At 35.4% G+C, this 24,394-nt stretch overlaps 2 protein-coding genes across 5 annotated transcripts; one reads left to right on the top strand and one right to left on the bottom strand.

The window, feature by feature from the left end:
• Nucleotides 1-1,676: 1,676 nt before the first annotated feature.
• Nucleotides 1,677-13,025, bottom strand: ssbp1 (single-stranded DNA binding protein 1). 2 transcript variants are annotated; one of them, XM_059326414.1, is made up of 7 exons: nt 12,963-13,025; nt 11,646-11,722; nt 8,465-8,522; nt 7,933-8,073; nt 4,270-4,357; nt 3,157-3,245; nt 1,677-2,292 (listed from the first exon to the last, which is right to left on the bottom strand). In XM_059326414.1, the coding sequence occupies exons 2-7, from the start codon at nt 11,667-11,669 to the stop codon at nt 2,249-2,251; spliced, it is 444 nt and encodes a 147-aa protein (XP_059182397.1). In that variant the 5' UTR covers nt 11,670-11,722; nt 12,963-13,025; the 3' UTR covers nt 1,677-2,248. The 2 variants fall into 2 exon arrangements, with proteins under 2 accessions (XP_059182397.1, XP_059182398.1); XM_059326415.1 differs by lacking the exon at nt 12,963-13,025 and adding an exon at nt 11,827-12,044.
• A 1,324-nt stretch (nt 13,026-14,349) lies between these two features.
• LOC131960330 (peroxisomal succinyl-coenzyme A thioesterase-like) lies at nt 14,350-22,994 on the top strand. 3 transcript variants are annotated; one of them, XM_059325507.1, is made up of 11 exons: nt 14,350-14,381; nt 17,070-17,275; nt 17,367-17,466; nt 18,601-18,791; nt 18,912-19,075; nt 19,877-19,996; nt 20,137-20,210; nt 20,288-20,381; nt 21,239-21,319; nt 21,889-22,030; nt 22,593-22,994. In XM_059325507.1, the coding sequence occupies exons 2-11, from the start codon at nt 17,083-17,085 to the stop codon at nt 22,715-22,717; spliced, it is 1,284 nt and encodes a 427-aa protein (XP_059181490.1). In that variant the 5' UTR covers nt 14,350-14,381; nt 17,070-17,082; the 3' UTR covers nt 22,718-22,994. The 3 variants fall into 3 exon arrangements, with proteins under 3 accessions (XP_059181490.1, XP_059181489.1, XP_059181488.1); XM_059325506.1 differs by lacking the exon at nt 14,350-14,381 and adding an exon at nt 15,177-15,363; XM_059325505.1 differs by lacking the exon at nt 14,350-14,381 and having other exon boundaries at nt 16,004-17,275.
• Nucleotides 22,995-24,394: the final 1,400 nt, after the last annotated feature.

Genomic DNA, 24,394 nt, shown 5'->3' with positions numbered 1-24,394 from the left:
TTTTCTTGTTTTCATTTTTATTTAACACTTAATCACTTTTTTAATTTGCTTTTTATTACAACTAACTTGCTTAAGGGTTCTTTTGTTTTGTTTGCCTATTCTTTCTGATCTCAAGAATGAGCCTTTGATTTAAAAAAAAATCAAAATCAACATAAATAACATAATCAATATATATATATATATATATATATATATATATATATATATATATATATATATATATATACATATATATATATATATACATATATATATATATATATATATATATACATATATATATAACATTTAAAGAATATATTCAATAGGTAATCAAACAAGTTTAAAATGTTTTGAATGAAGAAAGTGAAACAATTTCAGATTTTTAAAAAAATATAAAATGAGTAAATCCTTCTCATATATTCAAATAAAATAAAATATTGTATTTACTATAATACATTTCCTTTGGGATTCAAAATTAAAATATTTTATTTTAATGTCTTTTGAGCTTTTGATAAAAAATTATCAAAAAAAGTCAAAATCAAATATAACATTTTGAAAAATATTAAATATTTTATCAAACAAGTTGTTTGTTAAAATGTTTTAAATGAAGATGAACGATTATATTTATCATATTATAGATCACAAAAAGTTCTATTTTGGCTTTTTACTTGGATCTCTTGGTGTTATTTCTTTGATTAGTAATTATTTATTTTTTAAATTATAATAAACTTACTTAAATTGAAAATGTTCAGCTTCTGAAACGCAATGAATTTATTTTATTTCCTCTTTTATTTTTAAAACCGCTCCATCTATTTCCGGTCACACAAACGGTAAATTCAGTTACATTGACGCTGTTTATAAAACTGAATCCACAGGTTTCCCCCACAACTCACAGCCCCGCCCACATCAAGCTCTCTGACCAATCAGATCACTTTCCTGTTTAAAGCCCGTTCGACCGTGCTGCAATACCTTTGACTGACATGTATCCCAGCCAATCAGGGAAGACTTCGTGAATTCACTTGACCAATAGGTTTAAGCCAAGAATATCTTTGATTAAAGCCCGCCCCCTATACAAAAACAGGCAATCTAATTCTAGTTATGCAAATGTTATAACTTAAAATAATTTATGAAATACATATATGATACAATTTCGTGATTTTTAAAATATATATTAAATTTCACCGCTTTAAAAGCTGATTTAGAGAAACCATAATTAACATGGGAGGTTAAATAAATCATGTTCTGACTGTAGAAGATGAACACAAATGTGAGGACAAACATATTGTTGGGAAAAAGGCTCTATTTTACAGCAAAACAATTACAGAGAAATGAACCAGCAGAAGTGAGATGAGAAAGCCACTTCTGGGGAAGGAAATGAAAAACAGATAAGAGTGATATCAACTGACAAGAAGGTGACAGAGCAGAAAACAGGAGTAAATAAAACGTTAAAAAAACATCTACATGCATTGTTATTTTTATGCACAATGCAGGATGTGAACAGGGAAACAAAATGCATGAGGAACAGGGGGAAATGTGGATTATTATTGAACTTCTTCCTCCAAATTTGCATGCTGTCTCTCTGAAGTGTTTCTGCATGCTTCTCTCCAGTCGAACTTGGTATTTGCATAAGACCAGTACGAGACGGTACAAATACTTTAAAGGATAAATCTGGTGATGATCTTTGTTTTTCTTACAGTCTACAAATGCCATATTGACTTGCAGCTGCAAATAGTTTCTGATAAACATATAATAGGGGGTTTAGAGAAAGATTTCTGATCTACAGTCATCCTCAACAAGAAAATAAAATCTGACTTATTGAGTTTAAACTGATGCAAAGAAGAAAAACTGTTACCTTTTGTCTATGAACAGTGTTTTTAGCAGTTACAACTTATTGTACTGAATCTTCAAACGGTGAAGCATTTTTCAGTGTTTCCTTAAACTTCCAACATTATTCGAGCACATAAACCTCGAGTATACACACAAAAAAGGGCTGTAACTTTATGTACAAGTAGCACAATGATATTCATAATTAGTACGTATATCTACACAAACGAGGTCTTTCTGCTTCTTTGTGCATCGAGGCCTGCAGGGGGCGCCAGAGTCAAACATGACGCATCATAATCTGTCCCCTTCTGCTTCTCTTTGGGCGAGTCAGTTCCTTTTCCTTGGTGGCGTTCAGGTCCCCAGTGGGGTTTTTTGTTGTATAAACAAGAGAATACAAAAAGAAGTTGTCTTGTCGTCGGGCGGAGTCGGAGAGGAAAGAGCTTCAGGTTCGGTCCCGAATGTTGTCGCTCAGGAAGACGATGTTATCTGGGGAAAAAACAAATAATAAATAAATGAATAATCTCCAAAATAATGTTAAATTGGCTGCAGCCTTTATGTTAATCTAATGCATTAAATAGTTATTTCTAATAATGGCAGTGGTCCGTAATTTTAATCCTGTGCAAATCTGTCGTGCTATTTTGTAAATTATAATCAGGGTTCATACAGTTTTTTTAAAAAGTAAAATAAAATAATTTTTAAAGCAATTTCAAAGTGCATAAACTAACATATTTGACAGCTTTTCGGGCACTAATTCAGAAGGTTCATGTTGGTTGGTTGATTTAAGGAAAAGTTTTCAAATTTCAAGTTGAATAAAGGTCATGAAGGGGGTTTCCTCTGCTATTAGACAACACGAAGGTTAAGTTGTAGCCTATTAAAGGAGTACATAACCCTTAAAATGACAAACTTATAAATATTACTCATAATGTGTTGAGGAAGCACTGAGCAACAGACTGGATAAATGGAAGGTTAATTATTTTGTAGATTTGTGAGAGTCGATGTTCTGATTGTTTGTTAATTGCAGCCCAACGTTACGTCAATTCATCAAGGATTTATTCTGTTTCCAGATTCTTCTTTCACTGTGGAGGCATGCAAGAAAAATTACTTTTTCCTGAAGAATTCAAGGTAACATGGGGTGAGTAACTGATAGAATTGATGATCGTTTTTGGTTTGCTTTTGGGTGAAATATTCTTATAATATCAAGGTGGTAATGTCAAACAAAATACAGATTTAGCCTGCAGACCTGTAAATGTGCTGCATGAAACACAGGTGTAGGAGGCTCATTTCTCTCTTTTAACTTCCCACATAAAGTGCTGCAGGTCTGTTAAAGCTGAAGCATGTGGTTGTTCTGACCTGCGATGACGGTGGTGGCCTGGCGTCTCACTTGGTTCTTGTCCACGTACTCTCCGTAGTCCAGTTTCCCCTCCACCAGGATCCTGGCCCTGAAACAGAGACTCAGGATCAGACACATGAAGGCTCCTCTAATGTGAATGATTTTAATGGAGGATTCTAGTGAAGTGACAACGAAGCTTCGTAAAGCATTTGTTTCATTTTTTAACCGACTAGATGGCGGTCTTGGCTTTAAAAAAAGCCTCTAGCAATGGTAATTGATTGGGTTTTCAGCCCTTTGTTGAACAAAGAGCGCCATCTAGTGGGCTCAGAAAATAAAGAAAATTGTCCACGAAAAGATTTTAAAGAGTTAGTTGGGACTCTTCACGTCACACAAGAACACAAACAAGCGAGACAATCAATAAGATATTAAATCAATTCATTGGACAACAATGCCATATTTGCTGATATCCCAAAGTCTGTTATTTAACACAATCTGTTGCATTTATATCAACTCAGAAAAAACAACTAAAATATGATTTTACCGTTCCATTTCTGAGTTCTTTCAGATAAAAACAGACCCTCTGTTCACATTATAATTAAGCATAAATGTATTTTACGGGTTAACTTAAAGAGCCTGTGAAGATTTTTCAATGATGAACATAGTGAGAGGGAGATTGTCAAAATAAAAGCGTGTAAAGACGGCGATATGCATCAATGTTTGGCCATCACAAAGGAAACTTTCAACAACAAAAGTACCAGCTAAATGCAGTTAAACAGGACATCAATTTTCTACGTATCAAAATTCATAAAATCATCATTCAGAGCTGTAAACTAGACAATGAGTCAATCAATCTTTGCAGTTGGATTGTTCATTGTTCATTCTCAGACTTTTAATATATCCTCAGACTTATAATATATATATAATATATATTCTCAGGTTTTGAATCCATATATTATCCATAATAATTTCCTGAATGGCATCCCCCGCCTGCTGAAAATATAAATTTCTGTACAGATTATTAATTGGTAACCGCAATAACTTTTGTCTCTGCGTCCACTCTTCCTGTACTGTCCTATTTTACCATATATAATATCAATTAAGTGAAAAAGAAAACAGTGTATTAAAGGTCGTACCCTTTCTTGATGTACTGGTAGGCTACGTCTCTCAGACCGGGTTTGAACACGGACACGCGGTGCCACGTCGTCTTCTGGCTGATGTCACCTGGAGACACAAAAAAACAGCAGCACATAAGGGAGGAGAGCGAGCAAGAGGTGGAGGTCAAAACGTGTATTTGCACATATTGTCCTTTATGCATATAACAAGGTTCATACACTTTTTCAGTGGTCAAATTCAAGCACTTCTCAAGGACTTTTAAGGTCCATTTTAAGCTTTTCCAGGACCTTACAACGGTTGTAAGTTGCATGTTTTAGATGAGTACTTACATGCTAAAAGGGGTAATTTCACTCAACCGTACCGACAGCGATGGTTTCACACTTTTAACAACCAAAGGTACAGTTTGCTAATCTCAATATTCAATTTATAATTTTTTTCATTGAACATGTGATTATCTATAGTCAGATTGCAAGAGAAATACAGTAAGAATTTCAAGCATTTACAAGCACTTTATCCAAAATCCAAGCACTTTATAAACCTTGAAAATACAACATTAAAATGTAAGAATTTTCAGGGATTTCAAGCATCCGTACCAGCCCTGGTATAAAGGCACATGCACACACTAAACACACACACAGAATCATAGACACACACACACACACACACACACACACACACACACAGTCATAGACACACACAGAGACACACAGAGACACACACACAGAGACACACACACACAGTGACACACACAGACACAGACACACAGACACACAGACACACACACACACACACACACACACACACACACACACGAAAATTAGGCCCTAATTTTGTATATTTGACAAATTTACCAATAATAATGAACACAATATGAAAATGATATATCAATTTGTTGGTCTTGAGTTGCTGTAAAAGGTGAAAAAAAAGTTGGTAATAGTTTTTTTCTACATGTCCTAAAACCAGTCTAATGTCATGGGGTCGTTTTTGTTTTGTTTTTGAAAGTGGAAATTTATTATTATTTATTTATTTTTACCTATAAAGGCTGCAGAGAGGCACATATGCTGAAAATTTCAAGCAATTCTATGAAAGTTAACCTATATTAAATCGTATGATAAAAAATGATTTGGGGTCAAAAAGGAGCCCAGGACCACAGGAGGGTTAAACGGCAAAATACAAAAGTAAAGTCTGATTCTGAGTCACATAATGAACCTTTGTGTCTGCAGGCCCATGACACAGAACAGCAGTAAAAACAAGTTTAAAAATGGACAAAACAACTCAATATATAGATCCAGATAGATTTAACTTTACACTCATGAAACCTGAAAACTGGAATAGAAAAATAGACAAATGCAGATAATAAAATTATGAGTATATGCAGCTTTAAACCTCCATCATGCCTTTTAAAGCTCTCTGAAACATTTTGAAGGCCGTCTGCAATGATTTTATGGCATTTCTTTTGAATTATAATTTGAGATGAGGACGCTGAATGATGCATTAGAGGTTGGAGATGAATACTTCAGGGACGGACAGTGTGTGCGTACTTTGTGCCACTTTAATTTACCTTGGCTTGCTGTATGTGGTCATTCAAATGTTTAAATCCACCACAACTATAAGGCATCACATACAGCATGGGAAGTTCCAATAATATACTGTTTATTTTAATGTCTGGTACAACTAAAGTTACATTTGTTTGGACAAATATAATAACAACAAAAACAGCTGATAAGAGTTTAATTTAAGAGCTGATATCTAGACATTTTCAATGGCTTTCTTGAGCTTTAAAATTAGCTCTTAAATTAAACTCCTATCGGCTATTTTTGTTGTTTTCATTACATTTGTCGAAACAAATGTACCTTTAGTTGTACCAGCCATTAAAATGAACAAGCTCTAATAAATTTTCCATGACTGTTTAATATTCTGAGTGGGTGCCTTTTGCATAACAAGTACTTTTACCTTTGGTACTTTAAGTACATTTTGTGATACTTTTGTATATTTTACTTCAGTAACTTTTGAATGCAGGACTTTTACTTGTAGTGGAGTAATTTCACAGTGTGGTATTAGTACTTTTACTGCAGTATTAGATCTGAATACTTCTTCCACCGCTGCATAAAATACATTTTTCTTCCTCTATCTCCATCATCAAGTGTCAAAAAAAAAAAAAAAAAAAAAAAAAAATATATATATATATATATATATATAAATAAACCCTAATATATTCATGTTCATACAGAAAGACTTTAAGGAGCAACACTGGCCTCTAGTGGCCAAATATGAGGATTGCAGCCAAAGTTGGGCAAATCAGAGTAATTTATAACTAATTATAATGCTATTTTTTATAATAGAATATATAGTGTAAAGCAATTATAAACCCTTCTTATCGTATTTAAACAACAATTTTATAATTTAGCTCAAAACATAAAAGTTAAGTCAATTTTATTTATATAGCCCAAAATCACAAATGACTTGTAAAAATTGTGCGCTTTTCTGTTGTCGCTGCAATAAATATTACCCTTCAGCAAAACTTCATAAAAATTAGTAATAACCTTTTAATTATTACCCTCTCAGGTGCAACAGGAATATAAGAACATGCTGTTAGAAAGTAAAACGGAGTGAACTTCAATAACTGAACATGTCCTCCGGTCCTCAGATGATTGTTTTCTATGTTGAATAATATCCAGATCTAGTGACACGGTCTCATGCAAATCTGTCACTCGAGTTAAAAACATTCAACTTGTGGAGGAATGCAAATTACAGGAACTTACTTATTTGCATGGACTTTGTGTGTTATCAATGCCGTTTGGGAAATTTCACTTTACAGTTAGCATGAATGAAGAGCAGCAGGTTTAATGAAATGAAATGATTTTTTTTAAGTACAGTTTTGAGGTACTTGTACTTTACTAAAGTATTTCCATTTTATGTAACTTTATACTTCTACTCCACTACATTTAGAGGCAAATATTGTACTTTTTACTCCACTACATTTAGCCTAAGTTACTTTTCAGGTCGAAATTTAACATGAAAAACATGATAGTGAAGTGATTAAAGTGACATTTGTTTAAATTAAACCTCAGAACAGTATGTGAAGAATGATTTTATGCTTACATTATGCATCAATATTGAATCCAATAATATACTGTTTATTTTAATGGCTGGTACAACTAAAGGTACCGGTACATTTGTTTGGATAAATACAATGATAAAAAACAAAAATAGCTGATAAGAGTTTAATTTAAGAGCTGATATCAAGACATTTTTTATGGTTTTCTTGATAATAATAAAAAATAATCATCAAGAAAACCATGGAAATGTCTAGATATCAGCTCTTAAATTGAACTCTTATGAGATATTTTTGTTGTTATCTTTATATTTGTCCAAATAAATGTACCTTTAGTTGTACCAGGCATAAAAATTAATGAATTAATGAATTTTCCATGACTGTTTAAGATTCTGAGTGGGGGCCTTTTGCTTAACATGTACTTTTACTTTTGATACTTTAAGTACATTTTCTGATACTTTTGCTTCAGTAAGTTTTGAATGCAGGAATTTTACTTGTAGTGGAGTAATTTCACAGTGTGGTACAAGTACTTTTACTGCAGTATTAGATCTGAATACTTCTTCCACTGCTGCATAAAATACAGTTTTCTTCCTCTATCTCCGTCATCAAGCGTCACATTAAACTGTACCTGTTGCGCTCGTCTCCCCGTCTCCGGACCGCCACATCTCATTGGTTGCTACGGAAAAGATGGTTACCGGGTTACGGCCCTCCATTTGTCTCATCACCGGGTCCTGACCCACGCGGCCCAGCAGCTGCACGCGGTTTATCGCTGGAGTAAAAAAAAAACACAGAGACATGAGAGGTTAACAGGTGAAAATAGATGGTTACACTTAACTGGACCCTATTTTTAACTCCACCCCCCATTGTGTGAAAGTGACAACAAAATCATCTTATCAACCTTATGTCCATGAAATTTGCTTATTATTTTTGTCACAAACAGGCTCAGATTGTTATTCTAAGTGTCTGACAACATTATAATCACTTCCTAAACCCAATTTTATAGACTTTTCTTCATGTAATGTTTTCAAGAAACAAAAACAAAAACAAAAAAAGAAATATAAAATAAATGAAAAGAAGAAGGGATCATTTTAAAAGCACTGTGGGATTACTAGGGGACACTATTCCCTAGCACCTGCCGGAGGAAAACTTGAGGTACTCACATCTCTCCAGGATGAGGCTGGCGTCTGTGCTCTGGTGTCTCACCACCTGCCTGAAGATCTGCAGAGAAAGAGATTGAATATTTAAAGTCCTGAGGGAACAAAGCAGGTATGCCGTCTCACTGATGCCGGTCTGTTAGACAAGACAAGCAGCAGGTTCAGGTAGTGATGGTCCGCTGACACTTGAAGCTCCGACACATGCGCCGTAGCTCATGAAGCAAACGTCCCGAAGCACTGTGCCGAGGCGTGGTTTGGTCACGTGACTCGTGACGTTCGAAGCAGCAAAGTGCTTCGAACGTCACCGAACCACCAACACTACTGTGGAAGTGAACCGCTACCTCGCTGATCTCTTTCCCCAGCCACCCATGAACCTCTTTACCAATGAACCCCAAAACATTCTTTGCCAAAATCCATAATATAATCTGTATTTGCACCAGCCCCATGTGAAAATGTATGAATGTAGCAGCACCATTTAAATGTTTCATAACACAAAAGTGAAGTCTATATAGGGTAACAGACATGTCAAATAAGAAACATGGATCCTTTGTCTCCCTGCTAGCTAGACGACTGATCCTGCTCAGGTGGAGAGATGCCTCCTCTCCAACTCATGCACAACGGCTAGAAGGAATCATGCCCTGCTTAAAATTGGAGAAGGTTAGATACTCGCAAAGCAATCAAGTGGGAGATTTCAGAAAACGTGGGGTCCTTTTCTTAATGCGTTCCAGACTCTGTGAAGACTGCCATTAGGTGCAGCTTAGCAAAGCTAAGTACTCTTATTTTTAGCGCAGGCTTTAGATGTGGCAATGTGCTCATATTATTGTAGTGTATTGGCAGTGACTAGGGAGGGGTTATTTTACATATGAAGATTTTATTTGTTATATTTTCCTTCTTTTCGGTAAATCGTTACATTTGGGTTTTTTTTTTTTTGTTTTCTGTTTGTTGGTTTTCTGTGTTTTGTTTCTCTTTAAGTTATATTACCCAATCCATATCTATCTGGACACATTGGTGCTAATTGTTGTACTCATGTCTACCCCATGTCTCTGTAATTACCATTCAGCATTGCACTTTTGTTATACTGAAAATCCTTCAATAAACAGATTTTGATTTAAAAAAAAAAAAAAAAGAAACATGGTCTTCAATAGTTAATGTCTTTATTATTACTAGCAATATTATAATTTTTTTAAGCTTATTTTTTTTGCCATTTTTCATGCTTTATTGAAAGTAATAGATAGAAAGGGGGAGACAGAGGGGAGAGCATGCGGCAAAAGGACCTCAGGCCGGATTCGAACCCGGGTCCACCGCAGCAAGGACTCAGCCTTAATGGTGTGCGCTCTACCAGTGTGAGCCACCGGGACGCCCCGTTACTAGCAATATTGTTGTTGTATTGACTCGAAACATAGAGTCAACTAGTGTAGTTGAAAACAATCAATGACACGTCTCGGTTGCACTTCATGTTATTGACCACTAGATGTCCTACTGGAGCACAGTGAGTCATTGAAGCTTCGAGTAATGAACCATGTTTTGTATAAAGTGTCGAAGCTTCAACAAAGCCTCGATCAGCCATCACTAGTATAGGTGGGGGAAAAAATTATGCAATATTATATCAATTCGGTTTCACATTTACACTGAAAAAAATTGGAGTGACATTTACTCTAAAAAAGCTAGGCAGGTTTTTCCACACAGAAAGTGTTTGTAATCTTTACTCAGGCTGTTTCTATGTAATGTTTATTGAATAGAACCACTTACTTTTTTATGAATTTTACTTGGAAATATAAACTCATTAAGCCAATGAACTGGTTTAGTGAATATTACTTGGAAAGTAATATTTAACTTTTACTGAAATGATTCAATTTACATACAAAACTGAGGACACATAATAACAAACAATCACTAAGTAATGCACTACATGAAAAACTGCTATTTTAAAGTAAAAGCACTGAATTCGTATTTCTTTGTAGAATTTATATAGATGATTGAAATAATAATTACAGGGCCAAAAAATCTTTTTTTCAGTGTAGGAATATACTGGAGATACTGGTATCATGTGAAACAATGAATCTATAGGCTCCATGTGTGTCAGGAAGTTGTCAAAATAACGCTGCAAAGTTAGACTTTTTTATGATTTCATTCAAAAAAATTCAGAGCAGTGAAGCTTAAAGTTGATGAAAGTTTGATAAAATGCTGCAGTTGTTGTCGTCCATACATGTTTAATATCAGTTCAGTTCAGTTTGACTGAATTAGGGATGGGAATAATTAATCAATGGATTAATGGTCCTTAAGAATTTGGACGATCACGTGGAAGTTTACGGCCATACATCAATAATCCAATAAGATGAGAATTAAGTTGGATAAAGCTACCGTTTGCAAACTGAAAGTTGCAATAAAAATGATAAAACACACAGAAATACAAGAGGATTCATTTGAGAGAAACTATCTTACTGTATCAAACCTTGCTACCATGAATTACTGAGTTTAATTTGATCCAAAACTTATTTAAACACAAAAAAGCCCACTTAAATACGAAGATTACTGTGAAAACTACCCTCATGCCTCTTCGGGGGCTAAAACATAAAAAAAATTGAACTCCTTGACGTTAACTTTACAGTTTAATCTCACGTACGATTGACAGGATCAAGTCTTTTTTAGTCCATTCAAAATAAAAGCATCCGTTTTCAAAACAGGCTTTTGCATAGTACTGTATATATATCTTATTTTGCGCATGTATGCATGCAGCGATGAATTGATCATTAACGTTCTAGATAATCGAGTTGGCAGGTTTCTTCCAAATGCACATCTCTAGACTGAATACTTTGTTGGTCAGTCTGTGGGTTTGACTCTCATTGTGGAGAAATGAAAACACTGAAGTGAGATGAACTATCTCTTATGTGACTATCTCTTAATTTTGTGGACACAAAATGCAGTTAAATCGCCATATATTGTATCACAATACTCACCATATCGCAAAATGCTTAAATTCACTATAATATCGTATTGTGAATCAAGTATCCGGGTAAAATCGTATTTGGAGATTCACACTTCTAGCAGCAACTTAGACTTTTAAAAGTCTGAGCAATAACACATCAACACCAATAATCCTTTTGTATCTTTCTGTCGGTTTACCTAGATGAAACGAAAACATAACCAGTCTGATAAATGTGTCTAGAATTGATCATTTCTTGCTCACCTGTGCTGAGGCACTTCTCAACATCTCCTCTTTTCTGTGTGGAGCTCCAAGGACTTTTTAGAGGCGAATCTGAACAACTAAAAAGGCAGAAAATCAAAATGTTAAAATACAAGCAGCTGCATTAACAATAACACTGTAACATTAATTACAGAATTGATATATATATATATATATATATTACCTTTTATGTGTTTATTTGTATCCTATGTTTACATTTTCAAGTTCCAAAACAGTTCATTGAGCATATTTTTGTTTTTTATTGTAGTAAATAGTATAATTTTTCAACTCGAATTTCAGGATTTTTTGGCTCAATATGTTGATCAAGTAGGTTAAAGTGAGAAAATAATTGTCAGATCATAGAGGTGAAGAAAAAATGGATGCCAAATATCGTCACACTGTTAAAATAGGGTTAGGGTTAGATATAATCGCCCAAGTAATATCAGTTTAGTTTATCAGTGTTTTATTGTTGACACTAATATTAGTAACACTTTACTCTAAGGTGTCTTCATAAGAGTGACATGAGCGTGTCATAAACACGACATGGGATGTGTCATGAACATTAATGACACTCTGAAGTAACATTAATGCTCATGATACTTGTCAATAATAAAATAAAGTGTTACCATATCTTGATTAAGTCACAAAGGCATGTTCAAAAAATTGCCTAAGTCATTTATTTCTCTTAAGTTACATAATTTACACACAGTGTTATTACTATGCCAATAGCCATCCTTTACATCAGTTACATCATTTTTGAGTGAAATGATCAATAATTGTCATATGTTACACTTTGTGAAGTTTTTTGTGTTTCCTGCAAAACTTGATGAGGGTATAGTAACCATTTTTTATGTGGTACATCAAGGGCAAAATCAAAAGTATTCAAAAACGACCAAAATAGGCTCAGACCCCAGAGGGTTAAGTCGTTGTAAAGTGAAATATTAGATGTTTTTAGATGTGTGTCAGGCGAAGCAGCAACAAAATTAGCAGATTTTTGAATGGAGTCTGGTGAGAGTCACAGTTGTTATGGTGAAGTCTGATCCGGTTTGTGGGATTACAGACAATCAAGCTGAAGAACCCAAACACGAGGACGTGAACTCAAAGTCACAGCAGCGTTTTTCCCACTGCAGCAATGAGGCTTCAGTCTCTCCCGCCATCGGACGTGAACATGAAACACATCTTTTAAAAACAACGCTTTTCTCGACATGTTTTGGTTTACAGGTTAGACTCGTTTAAACGGCAGAAGAGCGGCAGTGTGTGAGTACAAAACGGTGTAAAAGCTTCGCGTAAGGAAAGACAAATAGCTTGTTAAAAACTCACCAGGTGCAACACTTCAGACTTCTATAACCTCACGCTGTTTCCGGTCCGTCGCCTGTACAAGTCCGACAATCCGCCGGAAATCGACAAAGTTCCGTTTCGTAACCTTTTCCCCCCAATTTTTTTTTTTTTAAATCTATAAACCTATTTACATCCAAGCAGAGTATTCAAATAAATAATAAAATAAAATAAAAATCTCCAAATAAATACAATAAAATAACAAAAGTATATAATAATAAAATTACGACGGAGTATTAGGGCCACGTTTAGAAAAAAATAAGTTAATTACGAGATTAAACTCGAAAATGTTATTAATTACGAGAATAAATTCGTAAATATTTAATTAATTACGAGAATAAACTCGAAAATGTTTAATTAATCACTAGAATAAAGTCGTTAATATTTAATTAATGACGAGAATTAATTCGTAAATATTTAATTAGCTACGAGAATGAACTCAAAAATATTTAATTAATTACGAGAATGAAGACGTATTTTAAAAAAAATAGAGGAGGAGAGTTGTTAAAATGAGGGCCGTGGGGCGTTTCGTAGAAATGTACTTTAAGATAGGTTTCACAAACAAGGAGATATTAAATCGTTTGGCACATCAGCATCACATTATAATAAGTATAAGGAAGTTAAAAAGAATATGTGAGAAATGTAATCTTTATCTAACCAGTCTTGTAGGAAATCGCTGCTTTTGTTGAAGGGGTTTTAGGTAGAACAGCCTAGCAATTATATACTTTATTCTCCTAATTAATTAAATATTTTCGAGTTTATTCTCGTAATTAATTCAATACTTACGACTTTATTCTCGTGATTAATTAAATATTTACTACTTTAATCTCGTAAATATTATTTATTTCTAAACGTGGTCCTAATACTCTGTCGTACTGAGTAAATGCAGTAAAATAACAAAAGTAAATAATAATAAAATAATACAAACATGATATAAAATAAATTAGATTCAAGGGTTTGTCTTATCAATATATAATGCAAGTAAGTTAGAAAGTCATGACATGAGTTTTTTAAATTTTTTATATGACTTATGTAATCTATAAATATTACCATTGATCTTGATTATTTGGGATGTAACTGTAGATGTTAACATGTGCAGGTGTGATAAGATAATGATATTGTGGGTGCAGCAAAAAAAGAGGATTTTCTTGCATAAGGATGACTGTTCTGATCTTAGTGAAATACCTCTGTCCAAGACACATTTCTCACCTTGAGTTTTTTTCTCCAACTTTATGAACTGGATCAATGTTCAGAAGAGATAAGAGCATGCTCTCTCCGGGGGAACCTGCAGAATTACTGAAGGTGTGTTTAAAATAGGTGAAAGTGCACCAGAGAGAGAGAGTGCTCACAGGTATTTGCAGATTTCTCTGAGGCCTCGTGGTGCTGGGAGCGTGAATCACCTCTGTAAGTACTTTTGTTGAAATTGTTTTCTGATATTCTTTTCATGCATATGCAGCCAGAGGTGTCTGAGGTAGAAGAAGTGCTTAGATATTGTACTTCAGTAAAATAAGTAGCAGTACCACAGAGTAAAAAATACTGTGTAAGGAGTTAAAATCCATGCATTCAAAATGTGACTTACATAGGTCCTATAAGTACAAAAATAAGCATAAAATATCTATCATGTGACAAAGTGTTTGGTTCTCACAGGACTACAAATTATGATTTTATAGAATACTATGGCGAATTAAACTACTGTACAGGAAATAAAGAGGGGGGAAAGCAGCCGTAAAATGCAAAATGCACATAAATGCAGCAATAACATGAATCAAAAACATCACATATATTAGAAAAATACTGAGTGAGAACATTTCACTGCAAAGTAACTACAACTTTTCAATATTACTGGTACATACTTTTACTTTGACATACTATACAATACAATTTGGCGTGTAATTAAGTATTTTCTCATATTAGTTATTAGTTATTAGATATTAGTACTTCTGAATACACATGACATTACATATTAAACCCGAGTTTGGTCGTTGCATCGGCTTAATTTCACACAAATAATCACTTGAACTGCAGAATCTCTCGTTAAATTCCCTGTTTCCTGCGGTACTCAAACGCCACAGTTCAGTGAAATCACTGCACTGTTTACGTGAGATGTAAAGTGAGCGTAACCTCTTGCTTTTAGAAACCAACTTGTTTAAGGCGTAGAGTTTATGAATATTGGTTTTACGTTAAAAGCTGATTCATATCTCCTCTGCTTATTCTTCTTTTAATTGCATACCGTCAATTTATCTCTGACAGCTGGCGCAGACAAGGCGAATCTTGCGTTTTCACGTACAGGACTTGAACGCAACTCGACCTGACGGGACCAACCTTTCCTCCGGCTCTGTTTTTCTTTCAGTTCGGTGAGAGAAGTGAGAGTTTTAGCTGATATCAGGTAAATTTGTCACGTCGATACACTCCGTTTGCCCCAGTCAACTCGATGGAGTGGCTGTGTTCAAATGTATGATTTAACCAAGGCTTTATTTAAGCCACAACGTGAAGCTAACCTAGGCTAAGCTAACTTATGCTAAGTTACACCAGAAGTTCATTCATAGTTGGTTAAAATGTGTTTTCCCTGAACACCCTGGAGTCTCCAACAGCTCCAAAGCATGACTTCTTCATGACATCCAGATTAGAAAACAAAGCAGCGTGGAGCCCTGCTGTAAATTTACTTACTTATTTATTTTACAAATATATTTTGAATAAAATGATAGAACTGGATGTAACCCTCTTATATGTTGTATTTGCAACCTTTGTTCACATTTGCAACATTTAAAATTCTTAAAAGAGCATGATAGAGTTTTGAAAGTAAAAAAAAAAAAGATTCAAAATCACATCTTATGTTGGACTAAAAGACACACACAAAAAAAGACACAAAAATGACCAAAAAAAGACACAAAATTACTTACAAAGACACAAAATGACCAAAAAAAGACACAAAATTACTTACAAAGACACAAAAATGACCAAAAAAAGACACAAAATTACTTACAAAGACACAAAATGACCAAAATTGTTACAGAGAAAAAAACAAAGTTGGATGACAGGATCCCACACAATCACAAGATCACATTTATGTTGGTTTTTCTTTTTGGTTCAAAAATGTTGATCCAGTAAGTCAGAATAAAAAATGAATTATTATTAGGTCAGATACTTTTCCACATTGCATCTTCATTATGGCACGTCAATAACATACTTTAACAATTGACTACACTCTGGCACACTGTGAATTTTCTTGAGATAACTTATAGGTCCATTGTCTGTGTAAATGTTGTGCCCGTTGTTGTTGTCTGCTTGCACTATTTGTTATATATCCGATGTTGTGTGTTATATTTTTACTTGCACATTTGGAGTGTGGGGAAACGCAATTTCAATCATTTGTGTAACTACCTGTTGCATTGTTTGGTTGACAATAAAGTTCACTTAGACTTACACACCCACAGGGTTATTGTTTCATTACAAACAGACCAGCCTTTCCATGGAAGACTCAGTTAAAGAAATGCACCTGGTTAGGGTAGTGAAGCACACAGTACTGCCGGATTTTCTGGTTGGGTCACCTACCTCATATGTAGCTAAACACAGTACTGGGATAAACCACTGGTTGCTAACTGGAATGGAAACTTTGGCCTTCACTATATGATGATAAAAACTCAGATAAAATCAGATACTGATCTCTGATACTGTCGTTTCTGCTCCTATTTCTATTTAAAACTCAGTTAAAAGAATGCACCTGGTTATGGTAATAAAGCAGACTGTACTACAAACGTGGTGTCTGATTTTATGGTTGGTTCACCCTGTAGAGATGTACGATAAAGCATTCTTGACAGATAAGGCGTGAAATAAAATAGAAAGGAGCTACTTATTGTTACCTCATCTGTAGGTAAGCACAGTACTTAGATAAACCACTGGTAGTTAACTGGAGTGGAAACTTTGGCCTTCACTATATGATGATAAAAGCTCAGATAAGATCAGATACTGAGCTCAGATACTGTCGTTTATGCTCCTATACACATGGCTCACAGACTGGAGAACATACACAGACAGCAGAGAGTTCACTGTGCCGGCACTTCTTTGTAAGCACATGTTTTCTTCTCTCCACAGACGATTGTCCACCATGTCCCACACGGTGCCTCCGGTCCTCTCTGTTGTCCCCTCTCGGGCTCTGGTGGATGAGAAGTTCAGGGTGCTGGTGGAGAATCTGCCTCCAGGAGCTCCAGTAACACTTCACTCCCTGCACCAGTCTGAGGACAAGGACTACTGGGAGGCCTACGGACACTACATCAGTGATGAGAGAGGAGCCGTGTCCGGTGGGTTCTCTTCCTTTTTATCTGCTTGAACTAAGTATTGAACCTTAAAGTGTGTTCTTTTTTTGTTGTTGACATTTTAATGCTTCTGTAGTTGCAGATGATCTCAGTTTCGGGGGAACGTACACAGGGAAAGAAGCCATGGGTTTGCTGTGGAGTATGCGTCCAGTCCCAGGCAGCCGTGACGCCCTCAGGTAAGACTTTATGTGCTGTTAATTTGCAGACTGGAGCTGGGAAATATCACCTAAAAAACAATAACACAAATAGTTGATTGATGAAACTACATCTTGTTAGATTAATTAATTAATCTGTGCACAAGATTCCCTGCCTTCACATTGTATTTCTTATTAGTTATTTGTACTGACTGAACAACAAAAGGAAGTCGTGGATAACAATTTGTTCGCATATTCAGTTGTTACCTATGGAGGGACGAACGCTCGCAAAATAAAAAATAAAAAAAATGACTCGGTAAAGAAATTTGTATGCAACCAAATGTACCAATACATTTATATTTCTGTTTTAATTTGATTAGGGTTATTTATGCGTATAACATTTAAACTTTAAACAGTAGACACAAGTCTTGTGTATCGGTGTATTAATCCACGTTTCGATAGGTCATATAGTTTTTTATCAATCCCTGTTCAATGACCATGATCATTTTTGGAGAAATTCTGAGATTATAATGGGTGTGTATTGCACGGAATGTTCGTGTCAGAGTGTGTGATGTCATCGCTCAGAGTGTAGAGGGAGAGGTAAAACTGTCAAAAAATACATTTTAAAACTGCGCTCCAGGCAGTAGCCCCCGTGGCCCTTTCAAAATTTCCCCAGAGGAAATTTTCTAGTTTCCAGCTATTGCATTGATATTCAACATAAGCCTTAGAAAGAAAATAAATGAATGCGGAAATGTATTTTCCATCTCCATTAAAAGTGGCTGCTTTGTAGGCTGCCGGGAGAGACACAAGTAAAATAATGGTAATGACACCATATTGGCTGTAAAGAGCAACTTCTCAGCCTTCAGAAACAGTTGGCATTTTTTCCGATATTGTAAACTGTTAAGTAATAATGGTAATCCAAAGTGTGCTTGCGCAAACGCGTCGCCACCGCAACACTCGTGTTAAAAGCATAGTTAAAGGGAAAACTTAGGATGTTGTGCTTTCACTTTGTGCAAGTGAAAGTCTTCTATTTGCCCATAATATGAAAAATCGCATTTTTCTTTAAATATTGACCGATTAATGTTCTTTCATTAACTCATCTCTGCTGCAGGCCAGAGGCTTGAGCTTCATTAGAAGCTGCTACAATAACACACTTTAAATCTGTTCACCCGTCAGGTTGAGAAAGTCGGACGTCTGCACGCCCCTGCTGGTCAACATCTCCGTCTACAGTGGACATGTAACGGAGGGCTTCAGGGAGCAGACTCCTCTGGCCTCGTCGATCACAGAGAGATGGTACATGGCTCCAGGGGTCCAGAGGATTGTTTTGAAAGACAAAGGAGTAGGAGGGACCCTGTTTATACCTCCAGGTACACCTGAGTCACTTGAAAATACACATTTCCTCCTCTTATATTCCTTTTGTTAGTCTTTTAAGAGGCTTGTGTATCCTCTGACTCCTTATGTTGATCATCTGTTTGTCCTTGCTTCAGGTCCAGGACCCTTCCCCGGCGTATTGGATATGTGGGGAGGGGGTGGAGGGCTGGTGGAGTATCGTGCAGCTCTGCTGGCGTCTCACGGTTATGTTTCTTTGGCGCTGCAGTATCTCGACCCCAATGCTCTGAAGTCAGCAGACTTGGAGTACGAGTATTTTGAGGTGTGTGTTTGTTTTTCCTACAATGAGCTAGGGTTGTCACGATACTAAAATTTTCAACTCGATACCGATACTCAGGAAAATATTCAATACTCGATACCATTTTCGATACCACAAGGATAAAAACAAAGACCCTAAAATTTAGTCAATTTAAGTATTTTAATTATATGCAATAAAATGCAACATGTAAAAATGAACAGAACCACAGGTTAAATATTTAGAATAAAAAACAGTTGTGCAAAAAGAAACTGCAACTATGATAACAAGATTCAGGTCTGAGGTAGTGCAAAAAATAAATAAATACAATAAACAATAACAATTTTTGGCTGTATGTGTTGCTGTTTCTTTTCATTCTGGGATAATAACACTTTTCAGCCACCAACATTTATGTAAACTTATTAACTCTATGCTTATGTACACTGACAGTGTGTATACTGTGGGTATCGATACTTTTGAAAATGAGTATCATATCCGGATACAACATTTTAATATTGATACTTTTTTGAGTATCGATACTTTTGATAACCCTACAATGAGTTATTCATATTCTGATGCAGAGGATGTCAAAGAAAAGAAACATCTATTTGAATCACGGTTGGGCTGATAGAAGATTGCAGGGTTTGCAGTTGCATTTATTAAGTGCTTAAAAAGTGGCAGTTGTGGTTTGTTTAATGGTGCACGGACTGATTTTGCAGAAACTAAATATAACCCCTTTGACCCTTACTTTGCACCCATATTTTGTTTCAAAGGTAGAGCTGGACATGTTATAATGTGGTTTATTTCTTGTCATCTTCTCCTGCACAGAGAGCATTTAATATTGTCAAGGAACATCCTCAAGTGATCCCAGACAGAGTTGGATGTTTGGGTCTTTCCCTCGGCGCAAATATAACCATGTCGTTGGCAGCTGAGAGCAACGTTGTCAAGGCAAGTATGAATGCAGAATATCTTTTCTTTTCTTCGGCCCTGACTATGAGGCTGTTGAACCGCAGAGGCCCTAATAAAATACAGTGGAGAACCAGATGGGGGTACTGTGACTTATTATGCATCGTTGTGTTTTCTTCCAGCCTCGTTGTGGTGTTTGTATCGGTGGCGGCCATCTTTTCGGACGTTTGACAAACCTCAAAGACTGGATGAATAGGTATTTATTTGTTTTTGATCAGTTTTGACCACAATTTCCTCCGTTGGAATGATGACTACAATGACTTTTGTTATCAGGATTCCTGAAGGCTTGCCTGTGGATGAAAACAACCATGAGAGGTGGCGAAGTGTTTGTCTACCAATTCCAGAGGATCCTTCACTGAAACTGGAAGTGAGTTCATGTTGCACTAATAATGAGACTATATTTTGATTTGCTTCAACTGATTTCAGTTTTTAATTTGAGTCTTATGTAGCACAATATGTATGTAGTTGATATTGCAACAGACACAATTAGATTTCTGTGTCTTCCTTTTGTTGAGTTTCTTAGCAAAGCAACTACAAGAACTTTTGTTTTGGGATGATTTTGGCGCCCCCTGTGGTCAAACACGGTAGTGACTCCAAGAGCTCCACCTCATTGTGTGCAATAAATTGTTTTGTTTGATGTTACAGGAAATTGGATCAGGTGACAAACATTTAGAATTACTTAACAGAAATAGGGGTTTTGAAGCCGACAGGGACTTCATGGTGCATTCAGTTGCACAAAGTAAACTCAAGCTGTTGTTGAAGTTCTGCCTTCTAGTGGCTCTTCATTATTTCTTATTTGGTATTAAATTTAAATAATTGATTTAAATGTAAATTCCAAATAAATACATCACACTTGATACCATATAGCTTATCTTGTTAAAGAAGGATTTGAAGATGTAAATGGAAGCTGTCAGGGTTTAAAATCATACAAATAACGACTCAACAGGTTAAAAATGGCATAGTCGCACTGCTGGAAAAAAAAAAGCCTACGCATGTTTTCACAGCGCCCAAGCCCAGTGAACAGAAATAAAAATACTAATATTATTTATTGAGGATATTTAATTTTTTTTTCACATTCATGTGTGAAAATTACACTCAATTACACAATTAAATTGAGACCCATTAAAAACTCCTTGTTGTTGCTTCAATTACCACTGTGTTCCACTTCTTCCAGCCCTTTTTTTTTAATTTGAAAGTTTTTGTTTGTGGTTTATTATCTTTGAGGTGGGGAAAATAAAGTGTCCAATGTTGTTGGTGAACGGCCTTGATGATCAGAACTGGGCGGCAGTGGAGTGTGCGGACGACGTGAGTACACACACTGTAGATTAATTAACTCTATATAAAACAAACACTTTACATTTATAAAAGGATGCTGATTCATGGACATGAATATGGTTCAGGTACCAGGACCGAATTTGATTTTAATATTTAATTGGTTGGGTCTCGTATACCCGACCAATTAAATATTAAAATCAAATTCAGTCCTGGTGCCCATTTTTCCATTTCGTATTTTGGAACTGAGCCTAATATTGAAATATGAAAAACAAGCATTTTTTTTGTTTTTTGTGTTATAATAAAAAACAAATAACAAAATAACCAGTTAATTTTTCATTATTTGATTTTTGATTGCCAATTGAAAATGGAGAGAATGAATGATACACCGATTATGAATTATAATTTTTTTCCTATTTTTTGATTGATTGATTGATTGATTTTATTTGACCATTCGTGATATTAAAATATTAAACAGCAACCTGTGCCATACGTTATATAAATAAATGAAAATAGTCAGGGATGACACAATAAAGCCCTAAGGCTTATTTCCATTGTGGTCCCTTAAGGGCAGACATATTGATTTGACCCTTAACCTCCAGATAGCCAAGATGATGCGTGCAGCAGGGAAGGAGCACCTGCTGACCAGACTTCATTACCCGGATGCTGGACACCTGATTGAGCCACCCTACTCACCTCACTTCAGAGCTTCTAAGTTTAAAAAAGTGACCACAAAGAGGATAGGTGAGTTCTGTTCCATCACACAGTGTCATAAAGTTTTTACTCTGTTATTTTTGGGTTACGGAGAACATTCAATGCCTGTGTTCTCTTTACCTTCAGAGGGCCAAAGGTTTACCTAAGTAAGGTTCATGTTGGAAACATTTCGACTCTAATAGCTGTTTTTACAGTTTGTTTATTAGTGGTCGACTGACTTGATGTGTTTTTCTTTTTTCCGGTATCAGCAGCAGCTCACCAGAGAATGGCAGATGTTGCACCGAGCCTTGTTGGCTCAGTGAAATGGGCTAATTGATCGGCGAACGCCTGCAAATATCGGCCCGATATATCGGTCGACCTCTATTGTTTATACAATAATCTTTGTATTTTTGGCGATCTTTTAAAGAACACATACTTTTCAAGTCGGTGGTGCTCAGAGGGTTAAATGATTGCGAAGAATACCCTGCTGGCAATGTACAGTTTTTTTGCCTTGTGTATTCATTAAAATCTTCTAGCTGTGTTAAATGTAGATTTTGAGACTCAGTGTGCAGCAGTATCTCTCTCTCTCATACATCATTGTGTGGTGTTTCAGTGATTCTGCTGTGGGGAGGACAGACCAAACCACACGCAGACGCTCAGGAAGACGCCTGGAACAAGATCTTGTCTTTTCTGCAGCAGCATCTGTACTCCAACACAACTCCCAAAGCCAGGATGTGAGAGATTACTGAAAGCACAGCAGAAGATGAAAACATGAAGTGCACCATGGTAGCAACCTGTCAATCATATGGGAGCCCCGCACTAAAGCATACCCTGCTGTATTGTCTATTTTACTCTAAATGGGACAATAATTTTAAAAAATGATCATTTTGTATTGAAGAAGACTTGAAACTAGCGATTGAGACCATAAAGAAGCTGCTGCCAATTCATGTTAGCATTAACTGGGATGTTAGTTTTGGCTAGCAAAAAAAAAAAATGTTCGTTACTTACCTCAGAAAAATAAACGGCAACTCCTTGGAGTGTCTGTCAGTCCAACCAAACGCTGAACAAGACATTTTTAATGAACAAAACTTGCATATAAACATTGAGTGAAACATCATTAACTGAAAATACAGTGTGAAAGGGTCAAAGTTGTGAGGCCAAACCGCGAAACCTCTTTTTTGTTATATCTCTATATATGTATATATATATATATTACTTTATTGACACGTTGCCGTGGATACACATTGTTCTGCTCCTCTCCTGATGACTGCTCGCCTTCCTAGCCACCTGTCAATCAAAGGTAGCCACGCCCCAAATCATACGATTCTTTATCTTAAATTTTCTTCTAAATGGGGCCATTATTTGAATGATTATCAAATTGTCTTGAAGATTTTTTATTAGCGGTTGAGACCATAGTGTTGTCCTAAAAAAAAATTCTGAGGTAATAAATCAAGTGAGAAGTTTTCTCATTTTGTATTCAAGTGAATGGACCCAAATGCTTCTGCAACCTTCGTCAGAGTGTGTTTGTGTTTGGGCCACCAAACTATCATGTTCATTGGTTCAGTGTGTTGACCATGTGCCTTCACTCTGATTATTTGAAATGCAGTTTTAATGAGCACGTTAGGTTGCTCATTTTGGTTAAATTCTTCATTATTTTGCGACCACAAAGCCATTAATTATTCAGATCAAGGTTCAGTGAAAGTTATATTTATGTAAGTTGTAGATGTCTGGAGAGCATGTCAGGAAATGTATTTTATTGTACATAGTATGTATTTTATATGATTATGTAAAAATGATTAATGATGAATTAAAGTGCTTCATTTTGTAAAATCATGGTTGATGCACTAATTAAATTAATCAACTTTCAAATTGTTTGAGTCTTACTTTTTTTATTCATGAAATCCTTTTTTTTTTCTTTTTCTAACATGTACTGCATTTTTTTAATATTTCAGTTAACCAGCTGTAGAAGCCTCAAGCAAATTACACAGTTTATAACTCTCCCAGGAGGTGATTTTCAGTGTAATGGCAAAAACAACCACATGTGAAATAAGACCAGACAGAGACACAAAGTGACCACAGAGAGAAACAGCATGACAAAAAAAAAGACTCAAAATCACTACAAAAAGTATACTGTAAAAAAAGTCAAAGTACAGTATGTCATCAAATTAAGACAATATAGGCCTACAAAAAAAGATAAGGGGGTAGTTTTTGATGAGTCATTGTTTTTCTGTGGGTGTGATTTCTGTTGTTTTTTTTTATTTTTTTTAAATCTCATGTTACGTTCCTGTTATTGTTCACATTCATGTATGTTGGTCTTTTTGTTGTACTGTTAAAAAGCAATAAAAAGTAAATTACAAAAAAAGACAAGGGGATAATTAACAAATTTACAGAAATGTGTAATTAAGCAGTCATATT

Source organism: Centropristis striata, chromosome 22 (genome assembly GCF_030273125.1).
Source record: "Centropristis striata isolate RG_2023a ecotype Rhode Island chromosome 22, C.striata_1.0, whole genome shotgun sequence".
In the NCBI taxonomy this organism is placed as follows: Eukaryota; Metazoa; Chordata; class Actinopteri; order Perciformes; family Serranidae; genus Centropristis; species Centropristis striata.
This window is presented reverse-complemented; position numbering and strand designations above follow the sequence as displayed.

Bases quoted from the DNA above. Each gene is read 5' to 3' on its own strand.
- ssbp1 (XM_059326414.1), bottom strand. From the start codon at position 11,669: ATGTTGAGAAGTGCCTCAGCACAG. The intron at 8,074-8,464 runs GTGAGTACCTCA...TTTTTACTCCAG, and splicing joins CAGCCTCATCCTGGAGAGAT to CGATAAACCGCGTGCAGCTG. The intron at 2,293-3,156 runs GTCAGAACAACC...TTTTTTCCCCAG, and splicing joins GGCCACCACCGTCATCGCAG to ATAACATCGTCTTCCTGAGC.
- LOC131960330 (XM_059325505.1), top strand. From the start codon at position 16,966: ATGCTCCTATACACATGGCTCACAGACTGGAGAACATACACAGACAGC. The intron at 19,076-19,876 runs GTGTGTGTTTGT...TCTCCTGCACAG, and splicing joins TGGAGTACGAGTATTTTGAG to AGAGCATTTAATATTGTCAA. The intron at 22,031-22,592 runs GTGAGTTCTGTT...GTGGTGTTTCAG, and splicing joins AGTGACCACAAAGAGGATAG to TGATTCTGCTGTGGGGAGGA.